At 45.1% G+C, this 21,352-nt stretch overlaps 1 protein-coding gene across 1 annotated transcript in view; it reads right to left on the bottom strand.

Annotated features, from left to right (window-relative positions):
• The window catches only part of AK4 (adenylate kinase 4), a 65,327-nt gene extending 50,397 nt beyond the window's left edge, over positions 1-14,930 (bottom strand). The window contains exons 1-2 of the mRNA XM_088442372.1: positions 14,741-14,930; positions 13,975-14,158 (exon numbers count right to left, since the gene is read on the bottom strand). Of these exons, the coding sequence (XP_088298498.1) occupies positions 13,975-14,119 (145 nt within the window). The 5' untranslated portion in view covers positions 14,120-14,158; positions 14,741-14,930. The remainder of the gene's footprint in view (positions 1-13,974; positions 14,159-14,740) is intronic.
• Positions 14,931-21,352: the final 6,422 nt, after the last annotated feature.

Genomic DNA, 21,352 nt, shown 5'->3' with positions numbered 1-21,352 from the left:
GTGCAGGGTGTGCAGTGCACACGGGCCCCTGAGTACAGAGGGGCCCGCACCACACACCTTGCATGCATATTATACTTACCTCTCCGGAGTCCCACGTCCGTGCCGGTGTCAGTGCTGTAAAAATGTCTGGAAAATGGCCGCAGCGGCCATTTTCCCATTTTTTGTGCATGCACAGTACAGGGAAAATGGCTGCCGCGGCCATTTTCCCGGTGCCCTGCGCTTGCGCTATAGACTCTGGGCACACTCTAGTGCCCAGAGTCTTATCAGTGCCGCGCTGCTGGCCTGAGAGGAGGGGGCCCGTGACGTATACTGCGCACGGGCTTAAGCTGGCCATCATCCACTATACAATTTTCTGTCAGATATCTGTCCAATCTGGCTGGTTGGAATGAAAACCTGGTAATGTATGGGAGCAAATGACAATCGTCCATTCGCTCACAAACACTGGAAAACAGACAAAAATGGTTGTTCAGACAAATTGGTTAAAACACACAAATGTAACCAATTTGAACAATTTTTTTTTGTCCTTTTTTCAGTGTTTAAACTTTAAACCCATATGATCGACTGTCATTTGCTCCCATACATTACCAGGTTTTCATCCCAACCAGCCAAATTGGACAGATATCTGACAGAAAATTGTATAGTGTATGCCCAGCTTTAGTCCTCTCTAGAAACGCCCCTGTCCAGAGGATACTAATGAAGTCATCTGTGCTCAAGCATGGATATCCTTAAAACCTGGAGTGTAATGGCGTAGTTTGGGAACCTCTGGTAGAAAAGGCATGTATATTAAAATATTAAATTTAAAAAAAAAAAAGATCTTGTAAAAACTATGGGAAAAATGTAAATACAGGGGGAATCCTTCTGAAATGTTCTTCATTTATCACTCAAAGGATAATGTTGTTCTAAAGACAAAATAAAAATACCAACACTAGTACACAATGGATAATGCAAACCGCACGGCTGGGATCTCAGAATTACTAATAGATGGACTCCCACTCCAGCTGCAGTGTGATTGGTTGGGAGTGATGCAGCTTAATGGCTATGGGCATGCAGACTAGAGCTGGGGTTTTGCAGACTTTGCACCCGCATTAAAAAAAACACACAGCAAGCGCAGAATTTAAACGCCAGCCAATAAGGGCCCTAAGATGCTCTGAATAAAATATACATAGAACTTTTAATAAAGTACATTTCTGAAAACTGGTGCAAATGAGAGAGAAATTAATTTATTGTAATGTAAAGGCCCCCATACATCAGAGATTGATAGCAGCAATCGTGCAATTTGCAATCGATTGTGTATAAAAATCTTTCCCTTTTTCAATCGATTGCAGAATTGCCACAATCGATTGAAAGAGGGAAAGATTTTTATACACAATCGATTGCAAATTGCACGATTGCTGATGTGTGGGGGGGGGGCCTTCAAGCAAGCCTGCCATCTGTGCATTCCCACCAACAGCTGAATCTTTCTTACAGAGCACATGGGGTTATTCCGGTCCTCCACTTTCATCCGTATGCTTACTGCATTTTATTCACGATTTTTACGCCTGAATGTGTTATAAAAGGTACGGCTGTCTGCAGCCACACTGGCTAACTGTTCTGTTTAGTTACGTTCCTCCAGAAATAAGCTGAGCTACTTGTTGACTGCAGATCCCCCTGGGGCAAGCAATCCGCCCACGTGAGAAAATTACAGCTCTTTAATAATCACATCATGATAAATGCACGGAACACCAGGGTGTTTAGACAGGACTGACAGCAGTGCGGTGTTCACCTAGCCAGCCTGAGACAGCAGTGCGGTGTTCACCTAGCCAGCCTGAGATAGAGAAAGGTCACATAATACAACACTATACAAAAGTCACATCTGGTTGTCTCTACAAGGCAATGCAGGCTACATAAACCTTACAAGGCGAATAGATTTGTAGTTCACAATTGCAAGGTATATGTGTGCAGAGGTGTAATGAGACACCCAACGGCCTTAAGACAAATGTTTTGTTAAACTCAGGGGCGCCGAGAGGGGGGGGGGGGAGCGGGTACAGATTACCCGGGCTTCCTGAGGGGCCCGGCGGGGGCCCGGGTCCGACGCCGCCCCCCCTCCCTCACAGCAGCCCAGCACACAGCGTGTGCTGAGCTGCAGTTGGAGACTGCTCGTGGCTGCTGAGCAGCAGCCACGAGCAGTCTCCTGTGCGGGGGAGCGATCACAGTGATCGCGCCCCCCCTGGCTTTGCGCCGGGCTGAGGGGGCTCAGAGCGCCCCCCTCCCCGGCGCGCAGCGGCGTTGCAAATCTTTTTTATTTATTTTTTTCGGCAAGGGGGCGTGGCCACGCCTCCCGAGATTAGGCCACGCCCCCTATTACCGGGGCCCGCCTTGGCTCTTGGCGGCCCTGGTTGAACTACACCAAAACAGTGGTTCCCAATTTTCCTTGAATCACGGCGCCCTAGAGTAACAGCTTTTTTTTTCACGGCACCCCTAGGCCAAGTTTCTTACTGAGAAATTCAGCAAAAATGATTCAATGATGTAACTTGTCATTCTTCAGTTCAGTTATGGGTGGGGGACAGGACCACGCTTCTGTTTGTCCACATATTTTAGGATAGGCAAATTCAGTACTGTTGGCTGCCAATATTATTGACCAGAAACAATTTGATTTGGTCCTGGACCACCAACCTGTGATATCCCTGCTAGTGTCCCGGGGCCCTCCAGGGTGTCATGGCACCCAGTTTGGATACCACTGGGTTAAAGGTTAAAGCTGCCATGGTGAAATGCGATGCCCCATCTGGCGGTTACGGTGCAAAGTAGAGCCCCATCTGGCAGCTAGTGTGCAGAGCAGAGCGCCATCTGGTGGCTAGGGTGTAAAACTGACGGCTAGGGTGCAAAAATGGAGGCTAGTTTGCAAAATAGAGCCCTATCTTGTAGCTAGGGAGCAAAACCTAATCCATCTGTCTAGTGTGCACAACAGAGGCCCCATCTGGTGGCTAGTATACAAAACAGAGGCCCCATCTGGTGGCTAGTATACAAAACAGAGGCCCCATCTGGTGGCTAGTATACAAAACAGAGGCCCCATCTGGTGGATAGTATACAAAACAGAGGCCCCATCTGGTGGCTAGTATACAAAACAGAGGCCATTCAGTGTTTATGGAGTATAACAGAGCCCAATCCATTGTCTAGTGTGGCATAGTGCCCTATCTGGTGGTTAGCATGCAAAATAATGTTGAATCAATACTCCCTACTCTCACAGAACCCTTGTGTCTCATTAGAACAGAAAGTCAATGGCAATAACATTCCCAACTGGAAAAGCTGAGGCAATATAAGACACTGTCATCCGCCAACACCAGGAACTTTAAAAAATTGTTGACTGTCCTGATAAAGTTAGAAATTAAGTTGTTTCATATGAATATTTTATTTTATGAATATTTTATTTTATTCTTTCTGCAAGTAATTTTTATTAAAGAATTTTCACATAACAATTACATAGACACAATCACGTGAAAATATTCAATAAACATATCACTATATGATATGAGAATACAATAGCCCGTTAATGCAATATAAACACCATACGGACTCAGAAAGTCCACATTCAATTAATATGGCCATTTATTAAACCTTCACATACAATTATCAAATTAAATTAATCATCTAATATAACATAACAAAACAAATAAAAAAATTTAAATCACACAAATACAAAATTATAAAAACTGAGAAAGAGGGGGGGGGGGGAATTTTCAAGCGGGAACCCAAGGACCAAGACAAAAACCTGTAATCAAGTTATCTGGGGTGAATAGGAAATGTAATTATAATAGTCCCATTAGGGATGTATAGCGGGCCGATTCAAAGAAATCTAACCACAGAGACCAAGAGACCAAATCTTCAGGTAATTTTTGAGTTGATCAGTCGAAGACAATATAATATCATCCATTGAGCGATATAGATCAATTATTTTGAACCAATCCACTAGAGTGGGGGGGGAGATAGATCTCCACCTCACAGGAATGACCGCCTTGGCAGCACTATTGAGGTACTTAAGAAGGGATTTTTTGTAAACAGATAATTTCCATGCCTTTAAGTTCAGGAGCCAAAATTCAGACCCACCCGGAATCTCCAAACCCCAAATCTCCCATGTAACTGAGATCACCCCATCCTAGAAAGGCCTAAGAACCGAACAAGACCACCAAATGTGGAGAGGATTACCAAAGTCCCCACCACATCTCCAACAACAAGCCGACACGCCCGGATACATCTTAGATAATACTGAAGGACAACGATACCAAACGAGAGATTACCTAAAAATTAGTCTCAGCAGTTAATGTGTTAGTAGAGCTACTCCAGGATTTCTCAAAAATAGAAGTCCATTGAATATCACTAATGTGACTCTGTACCAAGACCTGTCTCCTACTTTTTAGTAAAGTTTGGCAAAGAGGAAAAGCGATATTCAATCAGGAGTGTGTATAAGGTGGAGACAACGTGGGAAGGGAAAGTTGGGGACAGTACCAGTTGTTCAAATGGTAGGGACTTACAGGTTCCTGAGGAGAGGAGACTCAGTGATTGGATAAAGTGTTTAATCTGGAGATATCTCCATATCTCGTTATTGGGTAAATGCCACTGATTTTGAATATCCTGAAAAGACATAACTCCAGAGGTATCTAACTATTGACCTACCCTGTATATCCCTGCCCGTAACCAACCTTGGAAAACCAGGCTGGACACCCCAGGAGGAAAGGCAGGATTTACAAACAACGGGACTAGATGAGAGGAAACCGTGGAAATGCATTATAAGCCCCTAAGTCTTTTCCAAGTTCCCAATGTAGGTCCTATAGTTGGATGTGAAATACTAGGTAGTCGCGGCATCCAAGGTACAACATTTAGGGATATCTGCAAAAAGGAACCCTCGATAACTACCCACTGTTTGACAGAATCCATCCAGGACCATTCCAGTATTCTACTAAGTATAACTGGCCGCGTCATAATAAAAATTAAAGTGCGGGAGCTAGAGTCCACCCAAGTGTCGACATCTAAATAGGATATCATGTTTGAACCGAGGGGTTCTCCCACCCCACACAAAATTTTTTACCACCCGATGAAGATCCGTAAACCAACCATGAGGGATCAGTACTGGCAAAGTTTGTAGGAGATAGAGAACCCGAGGCAAAATGTTCATTTTTATTACATTAATCCTCCCAATCCATGAGATGCCTTTACGTGTCCAAGTAGTAAGCTCATGTCGGATCTTCGCAAGTAATGGAACAAAATTAAGTGAGTGAATCTTAGAGAGGTTCTTGGGGAGGATAACTCCCAGGTATTTTAAGTGTGAAGAATGCCACTGAAAGGGAAAGGCCTGTTGCAAACCTGCAAGGATCGATGCAGTAACCGTGAGGTTCATAGCTATCGATTTAGAATAATTAAGTTTAAAAAAGGAAAGATCGCTAAATATTTTAAATTCTTTCATCAAATTAGGGAGGGCTATCGTGGGGTTTGTAATAATTGTCAGCAGGTTATCAGCAAATAGAGCCAATTTATATTCTGAACCCCCCACCCGCAAACCTGAGATATTCGGATTGGCTCCTATAGCTCGCGCAAGAGCCTCCATGCATAACACGAATATCAACGGAGACAGCGGGCACCCTTGCCCTGTCCCATTAGATATTTGAACCGGATTGGAAAAATCTCCATTAATTTTATTCTGGCAGTAGGTCCCCTGTAAAGCGCTAAAATGTAAAGACGTTGGACCAAGTCCCATATATTCTAACAGACCCTGCATGAATGTCCTTATTTTATTTTTTAATACTGCCTTTTTGAAGTAGGATGCCAATCTTGGACAATAATAGGAGACATAGGGGTTGGTGTTGGGGGGCTGAGAATAGATTCAAATGTATTAAAGAGGCGTTTGGTGACAGAAGACTTTAGCGGAAATGAGAGGCTGAAAGTATATCCAGAGCATTCCAGTTGGTGTAGTAAGTAGCAGTGTGACAGGTGGGCTTATTCTGGCCCCCAGCCCCACCATGCTATGTCCTACTGAAGCTGCATGGCCAAACCAGCCACTCACCCCATGCAAGTGTCAACACTGATGTTGGGTCCTCAGCTGTAGCCTAGGAAGGAATTGCAGCCAGCACCAACCTCCTTTACCAGTAATTTGCTGTTGCTGCACCTCTGTGCCGTGGCTGAATCCTTCTTGACCACTTACGATGGATTAGGACTGCCTGGTGGTTAGGAGAGCACTGGTCCAGCCGCGCAGGTCTCAAACCAGAACAGCAGATATGATGGATTTAATGCATCGGTCACAGGAACACAGAAGAAAAAGGCATCTGACATGAACGAGCACCTTCTGTTCATATACACCTACCACTAGAAGGAAGAGATGCTACACCGATATACATGGGCTACTAGCTTGTATTACATTGCTTTCTTAGACACACACTGCTGAGGGGGGGGACCAACTTGCCTACAAGCCTCATTAACTAATCTAATGTTTTATTTATTTATTACCAATTATTTATATAGCGCACACATATTCCGCAGCACTATACAGAGATTATTTGGCTATTTGCATCAGATCCTGACCCAGTGGAGCTTGCTATCTATATTCCCTATCACATGCTCTCACACACACACACACACACACACACACACTAGCGTTATTTTTTTGTTGGGAGCCAATTAGCCTGCCAGAGTGCCCAGAGGAAACCCACGCAAGCACAGGGAGAATATACAAACTCCACACAGTAAGGGCCTGGTCTTGTTGGCGTGTCCCGGCAGGGTCAGCTTCTGAGGGGGGCCTTTCACGGCATTTAGTATAGTGAACCAGCTGCTGAGGGGGGATATTCACATTGTACCACTTTGCAGCGCAGCTCGGCCCCTCCCCCAGGGACCTGATTGGCCGGGAGCCTGTCACGCCAGGAGCTAGGGATAATGTAACTGAGTGGGAGAGAGCACTGCGGAAGATCCAGTGGGGAACCCGGCGAGAGAGGACACTCCGGAGGCTGCAACTCCCACAGGTACCCAGCCCTGTGCTTTCCACACACTGCCCCCCCCCCTGCCCCAAACCCCCCCCTCCCCCCGGGCTCATCCCCGTTCTCGACAGCCCTGGTAGCAAGATGCTGAGTGAAGAGGGCTGCATAGTATGTATTTGAAAAGATGGGAATGTGAGGGAAGGGAGAGAAGGAGAACTCTGAATATGTATCACGGGGCAAACAGGAGTATAGTTAGTTACCCCTCTCTATCTCCTTCCACGGCTGAAGTTCCAGGTGCAGTGGAGACCACGGTGTGTAAGGGCTGCAGGTGAGGCAGTGCCTGATTTTGTGTTGGGCATGTTTCTATTATTGCCAGAAGGCTGAGGTTGTTGTTTGGGTGGAAGAGGTCAGAGCGTGCTTTCCATAGGGCACATTTAAAGGATTAAGGGGTCTATTTACTAAGCAGTGTTAGGAGACAGAGTGAAAAGTGATAAGAAAGTGATACAGCCAATCAGCTCCCAACTGTCATCTCACAGGCTGTGTTTGAAAAATGACAGTTGGGAGCTGATTGTCTGGCACCTTATCACTTTCTTATCACTTTTCACTCTGTCTCCTAACACTGCTTAGTAAATAGACCCCTAAGGGCAGATGTATGAACTTATGTTAAATGCACTGGATATAATTGCGCATGTTATGCACCCCCGTTGTTATCGCCAACGCTACAATTAGATAGGGTGTTCTGATAAGTTATGAACGGTCAGTGGCACTGACAGTACTGACGCGTGCAGCTATCGATTACCCCAGTTTAGGCTGGCACTGGCGCGCGCACACAGCACTGTCCATGGCTGTTGGAATATGCAGCAATGGATTGTGCATATAAAATATAATAAACTAGGGTTTTCGTTTTTCTTTGCGGGTGCCGCTGGGAAATTTACATCGGTGAATGCACAGAATCACTGCAAGCGCCAGTCACAGACACCGAAAGAGAAAGAGTGCGATTCCCCAGAAAGGAGAGTTAAGAATCTTCCCCTTCGGCAACTGCAATTTTTTTTTTTTTTTTAGTGGTAATGGGTCCTGCTTTGCGTCAATAATGAGCGACGAAAAGCCATGCATTTAAAGGGAAGAGTTTGCAGGTACATATTTGAAACGGCACCTGGAGTCAGTGTCACGTGAGGCTTTACCCAGACTCCGAGTGATTTTTAAAATATTCACCTGCAATCGCCAGGAAGCCGATGCTTCATAGATTCTCCCCTAAAGATCTTAAAAAGTCACGCATAGTACATCTCCCCCCCTTTGAAGGCAACAGGTGATGTGTCTGAGGATTGATGGAATCCCTTATAACATGTAGAATCTGAATGAGGTGTATGGGAACTGTGGGTTGGCTGGATTTTGGTGATATAGCACCGATTTCTAGAAGCAGAGAGATTGACAGGTTGAGTATATGGCAGCTAAGGAATAAAGGGGGAGAACCAATCAGCTTCTGTCATTTATCAAACACAGGCTGTAACATGACAGTTAGGAGCTGATTACTTGGTACTTTATCTCTCTCCACTTTATCTCTCTCCGAAAGAGAGAAGAAGTTCAAGGAGTATAAATTAGAGAAGAATGGCAGCAAAGAGACAATATGGAAAAAGTGTGTGAGTGTGGGTGTGTGGGGTGGGGGGACAGTAATACCCTGGACGGCTAATAAGACAACTCATTCAAAACTGTGGGGTTTATAGCGGTGAGAGAATGGCAAGATAACAGGACTAATAAACAAAAGGAAATAGTAAAAAAAATAAATATATATATATATATATATAATAATAATAATAATAAATTAAAAAAGTTACTGATGAAACTGACTCTCGGAGATTGTTCAGTGTCAACGATCTTGTTTAATGTCTGCACAACAAATAAATATGGCTGCTACTGCGATTTCTGCAGTCTACCTCGATTAACGAGAACCAAAAGCGGCCATCCGGCTAGCCTACGGGCTCCAAAAGGAACCAGTGTTCTGTCGTCCACATTGTGGTGTCGACACGGTTACTGTCGACCATCTGACTGGATACCCTGCCACTGCACTGACAGCGATTTGCTAGGCTGCATCTCCATTCATATTGACAGCCTGGGGAATTGTGCGTAGGAAACCGATGGTCTTTATTTACAACTCAAAATCCAACACAAATCTGTACAAAAAAGAAAAGAAAAACCCAAAACATACAACTTGCACTGTGATAATCTTCACACACACAGAAGGGAAGTTATGCAAATTACACTCAGAAACAGATTACAGTATTATGGTTTTACTTAATACAACTGAAAAACTGCCCCTTTACCCAAGTAGGGAGTTTTCCACATAACCATATGTTAGTTGGCACAGTGCATCTTTGCGTTATGAGTCGCCACTGTGGCTCATACTTACGGCGGGTCCCGGCCGTTACCAGGTCGACCGGGACGCCACATCAGCTCAGCCACACAGCATGATGGTCCCGATGGTACTTGGACCCGGCTGTTGACAGCAGCCAGGACACGGGTTTATACGTGCAGCACTCAGCTGCATTAGATATTTTTATTAGCGGGCTGTTCTCTGAGGAGACTCCTGATTGGCCAATCTCCAGTTAAAGGGCAGTCAGCCTTTCAGCACATTGCCGATTATAGCTTCTTGTATGGGAAGTTAGTTTACTGATCCTGGTATCTTCATTGTGCTATTGGATTTCCTGATTGTTGTGTGCCTTGCCGGTCTGTGCCTGGTCTCTTGTGTCCTGCATATACTCATCTAATGCCAAGTATCACCATGACTTATTTTTGGAACAGTGACCTTGCGGTTGGCTGTCATTTGTTACTGTTAATTATTGCTGCACCTGCTCTGATTGTTTTCGAATGTATTGACCCATTCAACTGCTCCAATCACATGATGTGATAGTCTGTCTTTTTGTATAAACCTCCACTGCTCGGAGTTTAAGACCTGGCGGCTGCAGGTGCCGCTGGGAAATTCAGACCGGCGCGTGCATTGAATCACTGCAAGCGCCAGTCACAGATGGCGAAAGAGAGAGTATCGGCCTCTGAAAGGTGAGTACACACCAGATAGATATATCTGCTGACCGCCCGTACACACAGCACAATGAGCGGATATATCCGCCATCGGCTGTGCTGCACAGTCAACGCGATATGTATGTAAACATGGTCGTTCACAGACATAATCTGTACACACTGGTAACGTGCACACAATATATCGGCCGTTCAATTCAATGGACAATATGTCGGCCAGTTTGTACCCAGCATAAGGGAACAAGGGCGGTTGTTATAGGCGGAAGTTCTCAGCTATTATTCTAGAGCACAGGTTCTCAAACTCAGTCCTCAGGACCCCACACGGTGCATGTTTTCCAGGTCTCCTTACAATCACAAGTGAAATAATTAGCTTCACCTGTGGGTATTTCAAAATGTGTCAGTGAGTAATGAATACACCTGTGCTCCTGCTAGGTGACCTGCAAAATGTGACCTGTGTGGGGTCCTGAGGACCGAGTTTGAGAACCACTGTTCTAGAGGGATTATGCAAAATCGGCAATTGTTTCATAACACTTTGGTGAAGTTAAAATAAATTACTCGCCAATTAACTACCAAGATAGGCCCCCTGCAAAACATATTTTAGAAGCGCCCTACAAACAAAATGCATTTTTTTTTATATAAAGCAATTTTGTAGAATAATGTCCCTTTAAATATGTATCCAAAATGTAAGATGAAAGATTATAACACCTGGGAGCAGACTGTGACATTTAAAGACCGAATACGGGAAGATCCTTTTCATCAAACAGGTAGTAGACAAAAAACGGAAACACCAATATGAAGCCATTTAAAACTACTGCCGTTCATGTGCCACGGCAACGAGCCAACCAATGTCTGGAATTGTTCAGGACGAATGTCGGAATATTCTTCCACGAATAGCCCAACTGACACCTGCTTGAAGGTGGCTGTAAGGGCTGCCTGAAGCATGGCTACAGAATGGTCTATAAATGTCGGCTTGAGCTAAGACCTGGAGACCTAAGGGTGGGTACACACGTAAAGATTTTCTGTCCAACCATCCAACTAGTTGATTGGTTGGAATGAAAATCTGGTAAGGTATGAAAGTAAATGACAATCAGCAATTTGCTCCCAAACGCCGGAAAATGGACAAAAACTGTTGTTTGAACAAATTGTTTAAATGAAACATTTAACAAACTTGTCTGACCGACCATTTTCATCTGTTCTCTGGCATTTAGGAGCAAATTGCTGATCGCCAGTTACTCCCATACGTTACCAGATTTTCATTCCAACCAATCAACTAGTTGGATGGTTGGACAAAAATATTTTGGTGTGTACCCAGCTTTACGAGGCCATGACATATGAATGACACCAGTGTTCATATTTATGACACCATTTGGCAAACACATGCGTGCGTGTGGCATGGTCGTCCGGGAAGGTGACCTTCCCGCCAGTAGAGAAATGCTGGAACACGAGAGAAGATGATCGCTCAGTGTAATTAAGCAGCGATTAGCATTGAAATTGCCTCCTAAGAAATGGCCACTTCCAAACCATCTCCAAAAACTATACGGAACAAATGGAACCCATCTACCGCTGGAAAACAGCACTCAGGGCTGGCGCCAGATGTGCACGTGGCCATTTGTCAAGGACATGATGAAGGAAGATTCATCTGACAAAGAGACCTTCCTCCATGCTTGCTATTCCCTTGCATACACCACAGAACTTGCAAAAGTGCATCGCCAGGTGTAATGCGTTACTTGTGCACTGCGACTGGGCTATAATATCCAGCTCTGGGGGTCTCTCATAGAACCATTTGTGCCACAGGTTAACTAGATTACAGGTTGAAATTTGCAGTCCCTTGATCTACAGTTTCTCGACAATCTTGCTGTACACTTCCAATTAATGCTCCTTTATCCTGATCCCGGAACCTGCGCTTCTGCCCTTGGTTGTCCTTTACCGATGATATTTTTCCCCTGAAGTTCCATGGTGATAGCGCAACGGCTGTCCAGGCTCACAGAACCTCAGAAGGTTGACCTGTCTTGATCACTGAAGCTTCTGCCAAACACACCCCCAAAAAAAAAAAAAAATCACTGTCAAAGTTACTGAGGTCTCCTCTTGCAGCTATAATGATAGACAGCCAGGGCCATCCAGCATTTTTATACTAAACCACGGTATGATGTTGCTATTTTTCTTAATTAACGCATGTACCACACATGCGCGGATGTCCTTGCTGCCAATATTCTTAGCACCCCTCATTTACTCAGGAGTTTCCTTTTTTTTTGTTGCCCACCTGTATATACAGCCTAAGCCTGTGCAGTAAGCAAAGCCCAATTCTCACTGGTATGTGGCGTTAACTGATGGGTGGGTCACTCCCCCTTATACAGGTCAACATTATGAGACAGCTGTGGTGAAAAGTGAAGACAGAGGCCCTGCTTCAGAGTCGGACGCTCTGACAGAACACTCGCTCTGAATCAGGGAGACTTTTTTTTTTTTTTAATGGAGCGGCCTTCTGGCCGCTCTCATTGTTGTGTTGGTTGCCACCCACAGCTAATGCGAGCGGCCAGGATGATGGTCAAGACCATCGCGACCATCGGGCTTGCGACAAGACCCTTGCCGTAGGGTCTCATGGCCACAAGCCCCAGAGAGCTTTCGGCTCAAACAGAGCCGAAAGCTCTCCCACTGACATCACTCGTGATGTCAGTGGGGCCACCCCCAAACGGTAGGCGTTCCCATGGGAACGCCTCCTTCTGGGCAACCACCCCCACCAAAGGGGACGTGCTCTCACTCAACATCGACAGCACGCCCCCTTTGGTGCGAGACCCAGAGCGACGGATTGCCTGTCGCTATCTGGGTCTCGCGCATGCCCACGACGGAGCCGGCTCCGTCGTGCGCATGCGCTCTGGGCCACCATCGACCCGGTTGCGAGCGCTCAGTTTCTGTAAAGCCAATTCTGTCATCTTCCCTGCAAATATCCAAGAACCGTGCTTGCAAATCGGAGCCTGCATTTTGCAATCACTCTCTCACGACGGTCTGATTTAAAATAACAGATAAAACTTAAAAAGGGAAAGACTTTCATGGCGTTTATATATGGACCGTATTAGCATTACACAGCAGAGAAAAGGAAATATGTTCTCTAACCTATGGAATTACCAAGAACGGAAAGTTACAGACTGCCACCCCAAGGCAAGAGTCCTAACCTATGTCCCACCAATACTGTAACAATTGCTGTGCAATCCTCAACATAATACATGAAGAATCCTTGTTGTATCGGTTCTCCTAAATCCTGCACAATAGGCGGAATACTACAGGTGACACCAGTGCAGGTAAGCAGGCAGGAGAAGGAGTGGCTCGCTGATGAAGCCAAAATGCAAAACAAAAACATTTGGAACAATTATGCAAAACTAATACAATTTATAAACAATTGTTGGGACATAGATTTGGCTCATTGTGACCTTGGAAAAGTACCTTAATCTAAGAGCACCATTAATGACAGTGAACGGTTGATTGAACAAGCTAATTATTTCTGTAGGAAATTCTGCATAAAACTATGCACTAAAAAAAAAAAAATTTTTTTTGAAGACATACGGATTACTATAGGGGATATAATAGTCATATTGAGGTCCGTGCGATAAATTAACAGTTGCCCAGAATTTGACTCATTAAATAGCCTGCTCTCATTGGGAATACTCTCAATAGGCATTAAGAAGACTTGGGGGGTCTATTTACTAAGCAGTGTTAGGAGACAAAGTGAAATGAGATAAGGTACCAGCCAATCGGCTCCTAACTGTCATGTCACAGGCTGTGTTTGAAAAATGACAGTTGGGAGCTGATTGGCTGGTACCTTATCTCTTTTCACTTTGTCTCCTAACACTGCTTAGTAAATAGACCCCTAGAACTGTCAGGTATTTACAATGCATGATGAGAAATTAGTGCCACTTTATTCTTGAATATGTTATAACAGTAGCAGAGCTGAAGTACCAAGGGCAGAGCTGCATAATTATGATTGAAACAAAATGAAAACATAGAGATTATCTCTTACCAGTGCTCGATCGGATGTTTTGTCTCAAGAAGTCACCGCTGGAAACATACTGAAGCCCAAAGTTTTTGGCAATCCTCTGGCACACTGTCCCTTTGCCAGAGCCTGGCGGTCCAAGAATGACAGCTCTCAGGAGTTTGGACGCCATCAGAGAATGGATTCAGGTCCCAGCAGCTTGTACAGGGATCTGCAAACGAACCAATAGGAAGAAATATTCGGTTACAGCCTCTCGCAGTGTCCCAGCCCCTCTTAAGATGCCAGAAAAGTTTGATGCAATTAACCCTTTTCACTCTCAACTCCAGATGATAAATCATTATGCTGTGCTGCAATAATCCCCTTCAAAAGCCCATCTACCTTTTATAAACAGCAGCACTGCAGTCTAATGATCTAATATTTCTGTAACTACCCTGCACAGAAACCATCTGCAACGTACTAACAGTAATATATTACAGTTGCATTATTAATGAGATACAAGTCTGGCAAATGTATTACAACTTTATTTAAAAGGAGAACAATGCAACCTGCAAATAAGGAATTATTAACACTCTTGTGCACATAGGTAGATTAGGAAAAGCAACAGAAATGCAACCAATGCAATTAAAGGCATAAATAGAGAACATTACTAGGAGTTTATGATGACATATTAATAATAATATATAAGTATCATCAGTTTTTACATTTGCACCTTACTGCTTTGACTGATTTGCAGGGATAAGGACTGAGCCAAGACATCAGATCATTGTTTGCAATTTGCAAAGTCCCAACTCACCTCTTCTGGTCCCCAATATTCCTGCAATGTAGGGTGCAATAACCAGCTGCAATTCTTACATTACCAGTCCCTTGCACATGCAGCCTGGTAGCCTTTAAGGGAGAGAGGTGTCTGTTATACAGGAGGGGGAGTGGGGCTCTGACGCCCAGCAGAGGCTGCTCCCTCAGACATCAGCAGGAAAGAATGCTGGACAACTGACTAGGGAGGATAAAGACGCCCAGCCGCTCAGCATGCTGGGAAATGTAGTCTCATCGACAGTCATCAAGACACATTACTATGGGACAGGGAACTACAACTCTATGGCTCCCCCTTGAGGACAATCTCCCGATCAGCAGCAGCTGAGAAGAGAGATTATTTTTGGACACATTGTAAAGGGATGTTTTAAATTCTGTCACTCAGAAGAAAATGTAACAGAAAGATTCTAAAATAAGTACATTTGCCTCGAAGTTCTTCTTTTTGCCTTTGCAGAAAGCATTTCTCAGTATCATGGTTCCCAACAGTCCCTATTTTCCATGCTGGCCAAAGTCACAATGACATTTGAGATTATTATTATTATTACCAATAATTTATATAGCACACACATATTCTGCAGCGCTTTACAGAGAATATTCGGCCATTCACATCAGTCCCTGCCCCAGTGGAGCTTACAATCTATATTCCCTAACACATGCTCACACACACATACGCACTAGGGTTAATTTGGTAGGTAGTCAGTTATGGTGGGGGTTGTAGTGCCTCAAGTTCCACTGTAATGCTGGGTATACATTATGCGATTCTTGGTCCGACTTGGCTATATCTGTCAGATAAGGGGTATATCGTGTGCTGCACACGCTAAGTTGGTCCTGCCAGAAAGCCATCACTCTGAATTAGTGTGTACGGAGATCAGTCCGATACTGCATATAAAAAATGTCACCTCAAACCATTGATTGTTTGAAAGGAAGCAATTATTATGTAGTATGTATGCTCCACCTCTGGTGTTATGGTGCGTACACACTGGGCGATATTACTGAGCGATTGCACGATTACGACATCGGAATCGTGCAATCGCTCAGTAAATGTGCACAAATCATGCACTATAATGACAGAAACGACCAGCGACGCGCCCTCCCACTGGTCGTTTCCGACATTGTCAATTGCCTGAACATGCAGCACAATCTGTCGATAACCACAGATTGTGCATGTTCATTGATGAGGGAGGGAGCCTGCACTGAATGACTGATCGTTCAGTGTAGGCACTACAGGGGTTCAGAACGATGTTACGATTACGATGTCATAATCGTACTGTCTTTCTTGATCTCCCAGTGTGTACGCACCTTACTGGGATCATTTTGGTCATCCGAATTTGTCTAGTCCTTGGTAAATCTGGCAGGTGTGGACTCAGCATTAACGTATACCCACCAAGATGATCCCTTCCACCAGGTAGATCTTCTCCTGGACTTCCCACTTAGGGGGAGATGAGCTGTCATGTTACAGACCTGATTCAGACCCAGACGCTATGTTGCGCTCGCTCGCATTGAGCGATTTTCCTCAATCTGCGCATGCGTATAAGTCACAATGCACGTGCGCGAACCAGTCAGTGCGATGGGAAATTTGCTCGCCCGTAGCCCACAGTCGGGCCGCTATTTTGGGTGACAGATAGTGCCGTTTGTGGCTGGTAACAGGGGAAGGTGCTTGTAAAGGGTGTGTGGATGTGCGAACGCAGGCGTGCCCGATCGTCAGAACGGCGTTTAATGGGTGTGCATAATTAGCAGAGTAGCGTCATTACACACGTGACTAGGTTGTATTTTAGCCACAACTGCTCGCAATGTTGTCATGGGAAAAGGCTACCACAAGCGCTGCGAGCCGCTCCGATGGCTCTCGATGTTCCCGATTAATCCTACAACTGCAGGAGATGATGTGTGTTGCGAGTGGCAAAGGGGCGTCTTTATACAGGTGCGAGCGCATAGTGCGGCCGCTCGCTCTTACTTAGTGGGCGGCTTTACGCTACGCAGTGCGAGCACATGATTTAAACAGCCTGCCCCTTTTAGCCAGCGAGCGGCTGCAGATAGGGTCCGGGTCTAAATCAGGCCCTGTGTTTGAAAAATGGCAGTTAGGAGCTGAATGGCTGGTAGTTTATCACTCTCCAGTCTATAATTTTCCAGAGCTTAGTACATCTGCCCAGAGCCGAAACTAGACTTTTTGGAGCTCTGGGTCAGACAGAGCATTGGCACATATGCCCTGCATATGCCCCTTAGTGTCTGATTGCCGTCACCTGTGTTGAAACACCATTCTGATCAACTAACTTGCTCAACACAGGTGACTGCAATCACAAAAAGAGTGAATAATCCAGGAGCAAAGCATTGTGTACATGGTGGAAGGGGTCATGGTGGAGGGACTGTAATACCCCTTTCACACTACCAGCAATAACCCAGGTTACTGCACGTGAACGCGTAGCAACCCGGGTAACTGTGCAGTGTGAAAGGGCCAGGTTGAAAGAAGACGGGTCGAGCAGGGTTAAACACGGGCTCAACCCGGCTCGTGATGAAGTGTGAATGGGTAACCTGGGTCCCGTTCACTACATTGGAAAAGCCGGCGATTGTAGATTACCTCCTCTCCAAGCACCGGCTCAGTACGTGATGGCGGTGACATCATCGACCCTAGCAATAAGCCGTCAGTCTGAAAGGGGTCTCAGCTAGTTTACACCCGGGATGGACCTGTGTACAAAATCTCGGGTGCATCCTGGCATTGCAATGTGAAAAGGGTATGAGAGTACCACTTGTGATACATCTAGATGTAGAACCTGATTATGACCACATGTGGCCCTAGGCAGCATCAGGTTTTCTAATCCCCCCCCCTACACACACACACATACACCTACCTACACACACACCTACCTACACACATACACACACCTACCTACACACATATACACACACACACCTACCTACACACATACACACACACCTACCTACACACATACACACACACCTACCTACACACCTACCTACACACATATACACACACACACCTACCTACACACATATACACACACACACCTACCTACACACACACCTACCTACACACATACACATACACACCTACCTACACACATATACACACACACACACCTACCTACACACATATACACACACACACACCTACCTACACACATACACACACACCTACCTACACACACACACCTACACACATATATACACACACACCTACCTACACACATACACCTACCTACACACATATACACACACACACCTACCTACACACATATACACACACCTACCTACACACACACCTACCTACACACATACACACACCTACCTACACACATATACACACACACACCTACCTACACACATACACACACACCTACCTACACACATACACACACACACACCTACCTACACACATATACACACACACCTACCTACACACATATACACACACACACCTACCTACACACATACACACACACCTACCTACACACACACACCTACACACATATACACACACACCTACCTACACACATATATACACACACACACACCTACCTACACACATATACACACACACCTACACACATATACACACACACCTACCTACACACATACACACACACACCTACCTACACACACACACCTACACACATATACACACACACCTACCTACACACACCTACCTACACACACATATACACACACACACACCTACCTACACACATATACACACACCTACCTACACACACACCTACCTACACACATACACACACACCTACCTACACACATATACACACACCTACCTACACACATATACACACACACACACCTACCTACACACATATACACACACACACCTACCTACACACATACACACACACACCTACCTACACACACCTACCTACACACATATACACACACACACACCTACCTACACACATATAAACACACACACACACCTACCTACACACATACACACACACACACACCTACCTACACACACACACCTACACACATATACACACACACACCTACCTACACACATACACACACCTACTTACACACATATACACACACACTTGTAAAGTTTGTCATAAACTAACACATAAAAATGGCTGCAAGCAATCTGGGGCCCTCAGTACCCTCTGGGCCCTTAGCAGATGCCTAGTTTGCCTAATGGGTGATCCGACTCTGGTTAGCTACACCAGCTATGGAGTACAGTGTCCATGGAAACTAGTTATAAATGTTGGTACTTTAACCGTCACAGAACAAGCCATTAAGCAGTGGCTCTGGAGCGGATGGTGACACTTATCGTAGAATTAGCGATATAACCATGTGTGTTGCTGTGCATCCTGGATTTAGATAACTTGCTATGTGTACTACTGAAAAGTGATGTAGTGCCCAGTTCTGACATATAGGGGCCCATTTATCATTGTATATTTGAGGTATAATCCCCGAAAAAACAGCCATATTCGGGGTTTAACCACAAATATTAAGTTTCCCCCAGATGTATGAAGTATCTGTGATACCTGCTGCGCTCCCTCATTGCACTAGAGAATATTAATAAATGGGGGCCATAGACAAGACATTTAAGTTACAATAAATGCCCTGGTCTTGGGGGCATGATTACATGTCTCTTAAGCCGCATATCCACTAGTAGACATGGAAACGACAGCAGGATTACGACATTGTAATCGTGCAGTCGTTTCCATGTCTAGTGATGTGCCTACACTGAACTTTCAGTCGTTCAGTCCAGGCACATCCATCATCCCCGCATATGCTGAACCTGAAGGGATCGTCAGGTTGACCAGCATGTACAGGCGATGATAGATGTCAGAAACGACCAGCGGGCACGCGCATCACTGGTCGTTTCCGACCAAAACATGCCCGATGCATGCGCGATTTGCAAGCGATTGCACGATAACGTCATTATCGTGCAATCGCTTGGTAAAATCGCTAAGTGGATACCCCCTCTTACACTACCGGTCCCCATAAAGATGTCCTTTCCTCTCCGCACCCCTGCTAATGATGACATCAGATCTCAAACTAAAGGTGCCCATACACTGTGCGATAAAGCAGCCGATCCGACAGATTGGTACGATTTGGCTGCTATATCGTACCGTGTATGGGCATGATATTGGACAGAGCGCCCACCCGTGTGGTCGTACATCGCACCCCCAAATCTTACTACAGTCGATCTGGAGCTGCGATGTACCCTCCCATGCAGCGCTATGCGGGTGGGGGAGGGGGGAGCTGGTATATCAGGCGGTCGGTCACCCGATCGCACCGTGTGGGGGGGCAGCCCGATATGTCGGATGTCGGATCCCCCATCGTGTCGCACCGTGCCTATTGCACCATGTATGGCCAGCTTAAGAGCAGTCTGCAGAGATGCATACAAAATACAACACTTACGAGAGAATTGCGTGTTCTGTACACGCAATATGAAAGCAATTGCAGCCCTCTTGCATTCAGGTCTGCAAACAGCCATATGTACAGTATATCCTGTCCATGGTTCAAGGAAGATAAGAAGCACTACCCACTCCTTAACATTGGGAAAACTTCCATTCTAAAAGTATAGTTTCTCAATCTGCCATATTAATGAGGAAATGTGATATCTCTTTTCCCCGAATTTTATGTGTATGTTCCTATTTCTATGGGATTATATTGTTATTTCATATTTATGTGTATATTTTTATATGCTTTGGAAACTGTTTATTCATGTACTGTGAATATCGAATTGTACTGTTTGCAGTTCTATAATAAAAATATTTGAAAAAAAAAAAGAAACACTACCCACTTTGTGGCAATGAATACTGTAGTCTAATGAGGGTCTTTTAAAACTGGTAGTGATGTTAAAGTGCTACACCTCCAATCTGGGAACCACTGGACGCAGTGTTCGCACCCTGATCAGTGTAGTTAGGTTATAAAGCAGTATGGAAAACGCTGGAGGGAAGGAAAAAACCTACAATAGATCACATGCAAATGTACACAATAACAAAAACTGCACTCGCAATTGAGAGGGTGATTTGGAGATTTGAGGCGTGGGGGCTAATGTAGCAGCCTTTGAGATGCAGGCACTGGTGCAATTCCGGTGAGCAAAACTAACCTGGCTTTGCTTTTATTAATCGAAATCTTTGCCTGCATCTTGCAGGCTATTATATAAGGCCTATGGTATCTCTGTGGTCCACATGGAAAGCTGTACTTTCTGCTGGAGGCTGAATAATTGCTGAGATAAGGAGAGAGCTGCCAATATGTGAAATGCAAGTTGGGCTTTATATGGTTAAAATCAAGTGAGGTTCACGTATAACCGTATAACCTCTTATACCCCTTTTACACCAGAGCAAAAACCTGGGTTTTTGCTGGGTCTACCCAGGTCGCAGCTCAGTGTAAAAGGGTCCCTGAAAAATAACCTGGGTCAAGTGACCCAGTAATTCAACCCAGGTAGCTACCAGGGTTGGACCCAGGATGGACCCAGGTAATGATGCAGTGTAAATGGTGCAACCCGGGTTATCTGACCTGGATCATGCCTAAAATGAGTGGATTGGTGGTTGTCGAACATTCACCTCCCACTTTTTATGACCTCACAGGTTTAGCAGGGCAGACCTGAGTTCAGTGTGAACAG

This window comes from Taudactylus pleione, unplaced genomic scaffold (assembly GCF_031769625.1).
Source record: "Taudactylus pleione unplaced genomic scaffold, aTauple2 ptg000310l, whole genome shotgun sequence".
In the NCBI taxonomy this organism is placed as follows: Eukaryota; Metazoa; Chordata; class Amphibia; order Anura; family Myobatrachidae; genus Taudactylus; species Taudactylus pleione.
Note: the sequence above shows the minus strand (reverse complement) of the source record. Positions and strands in the feature narration are given on the sequence as shown.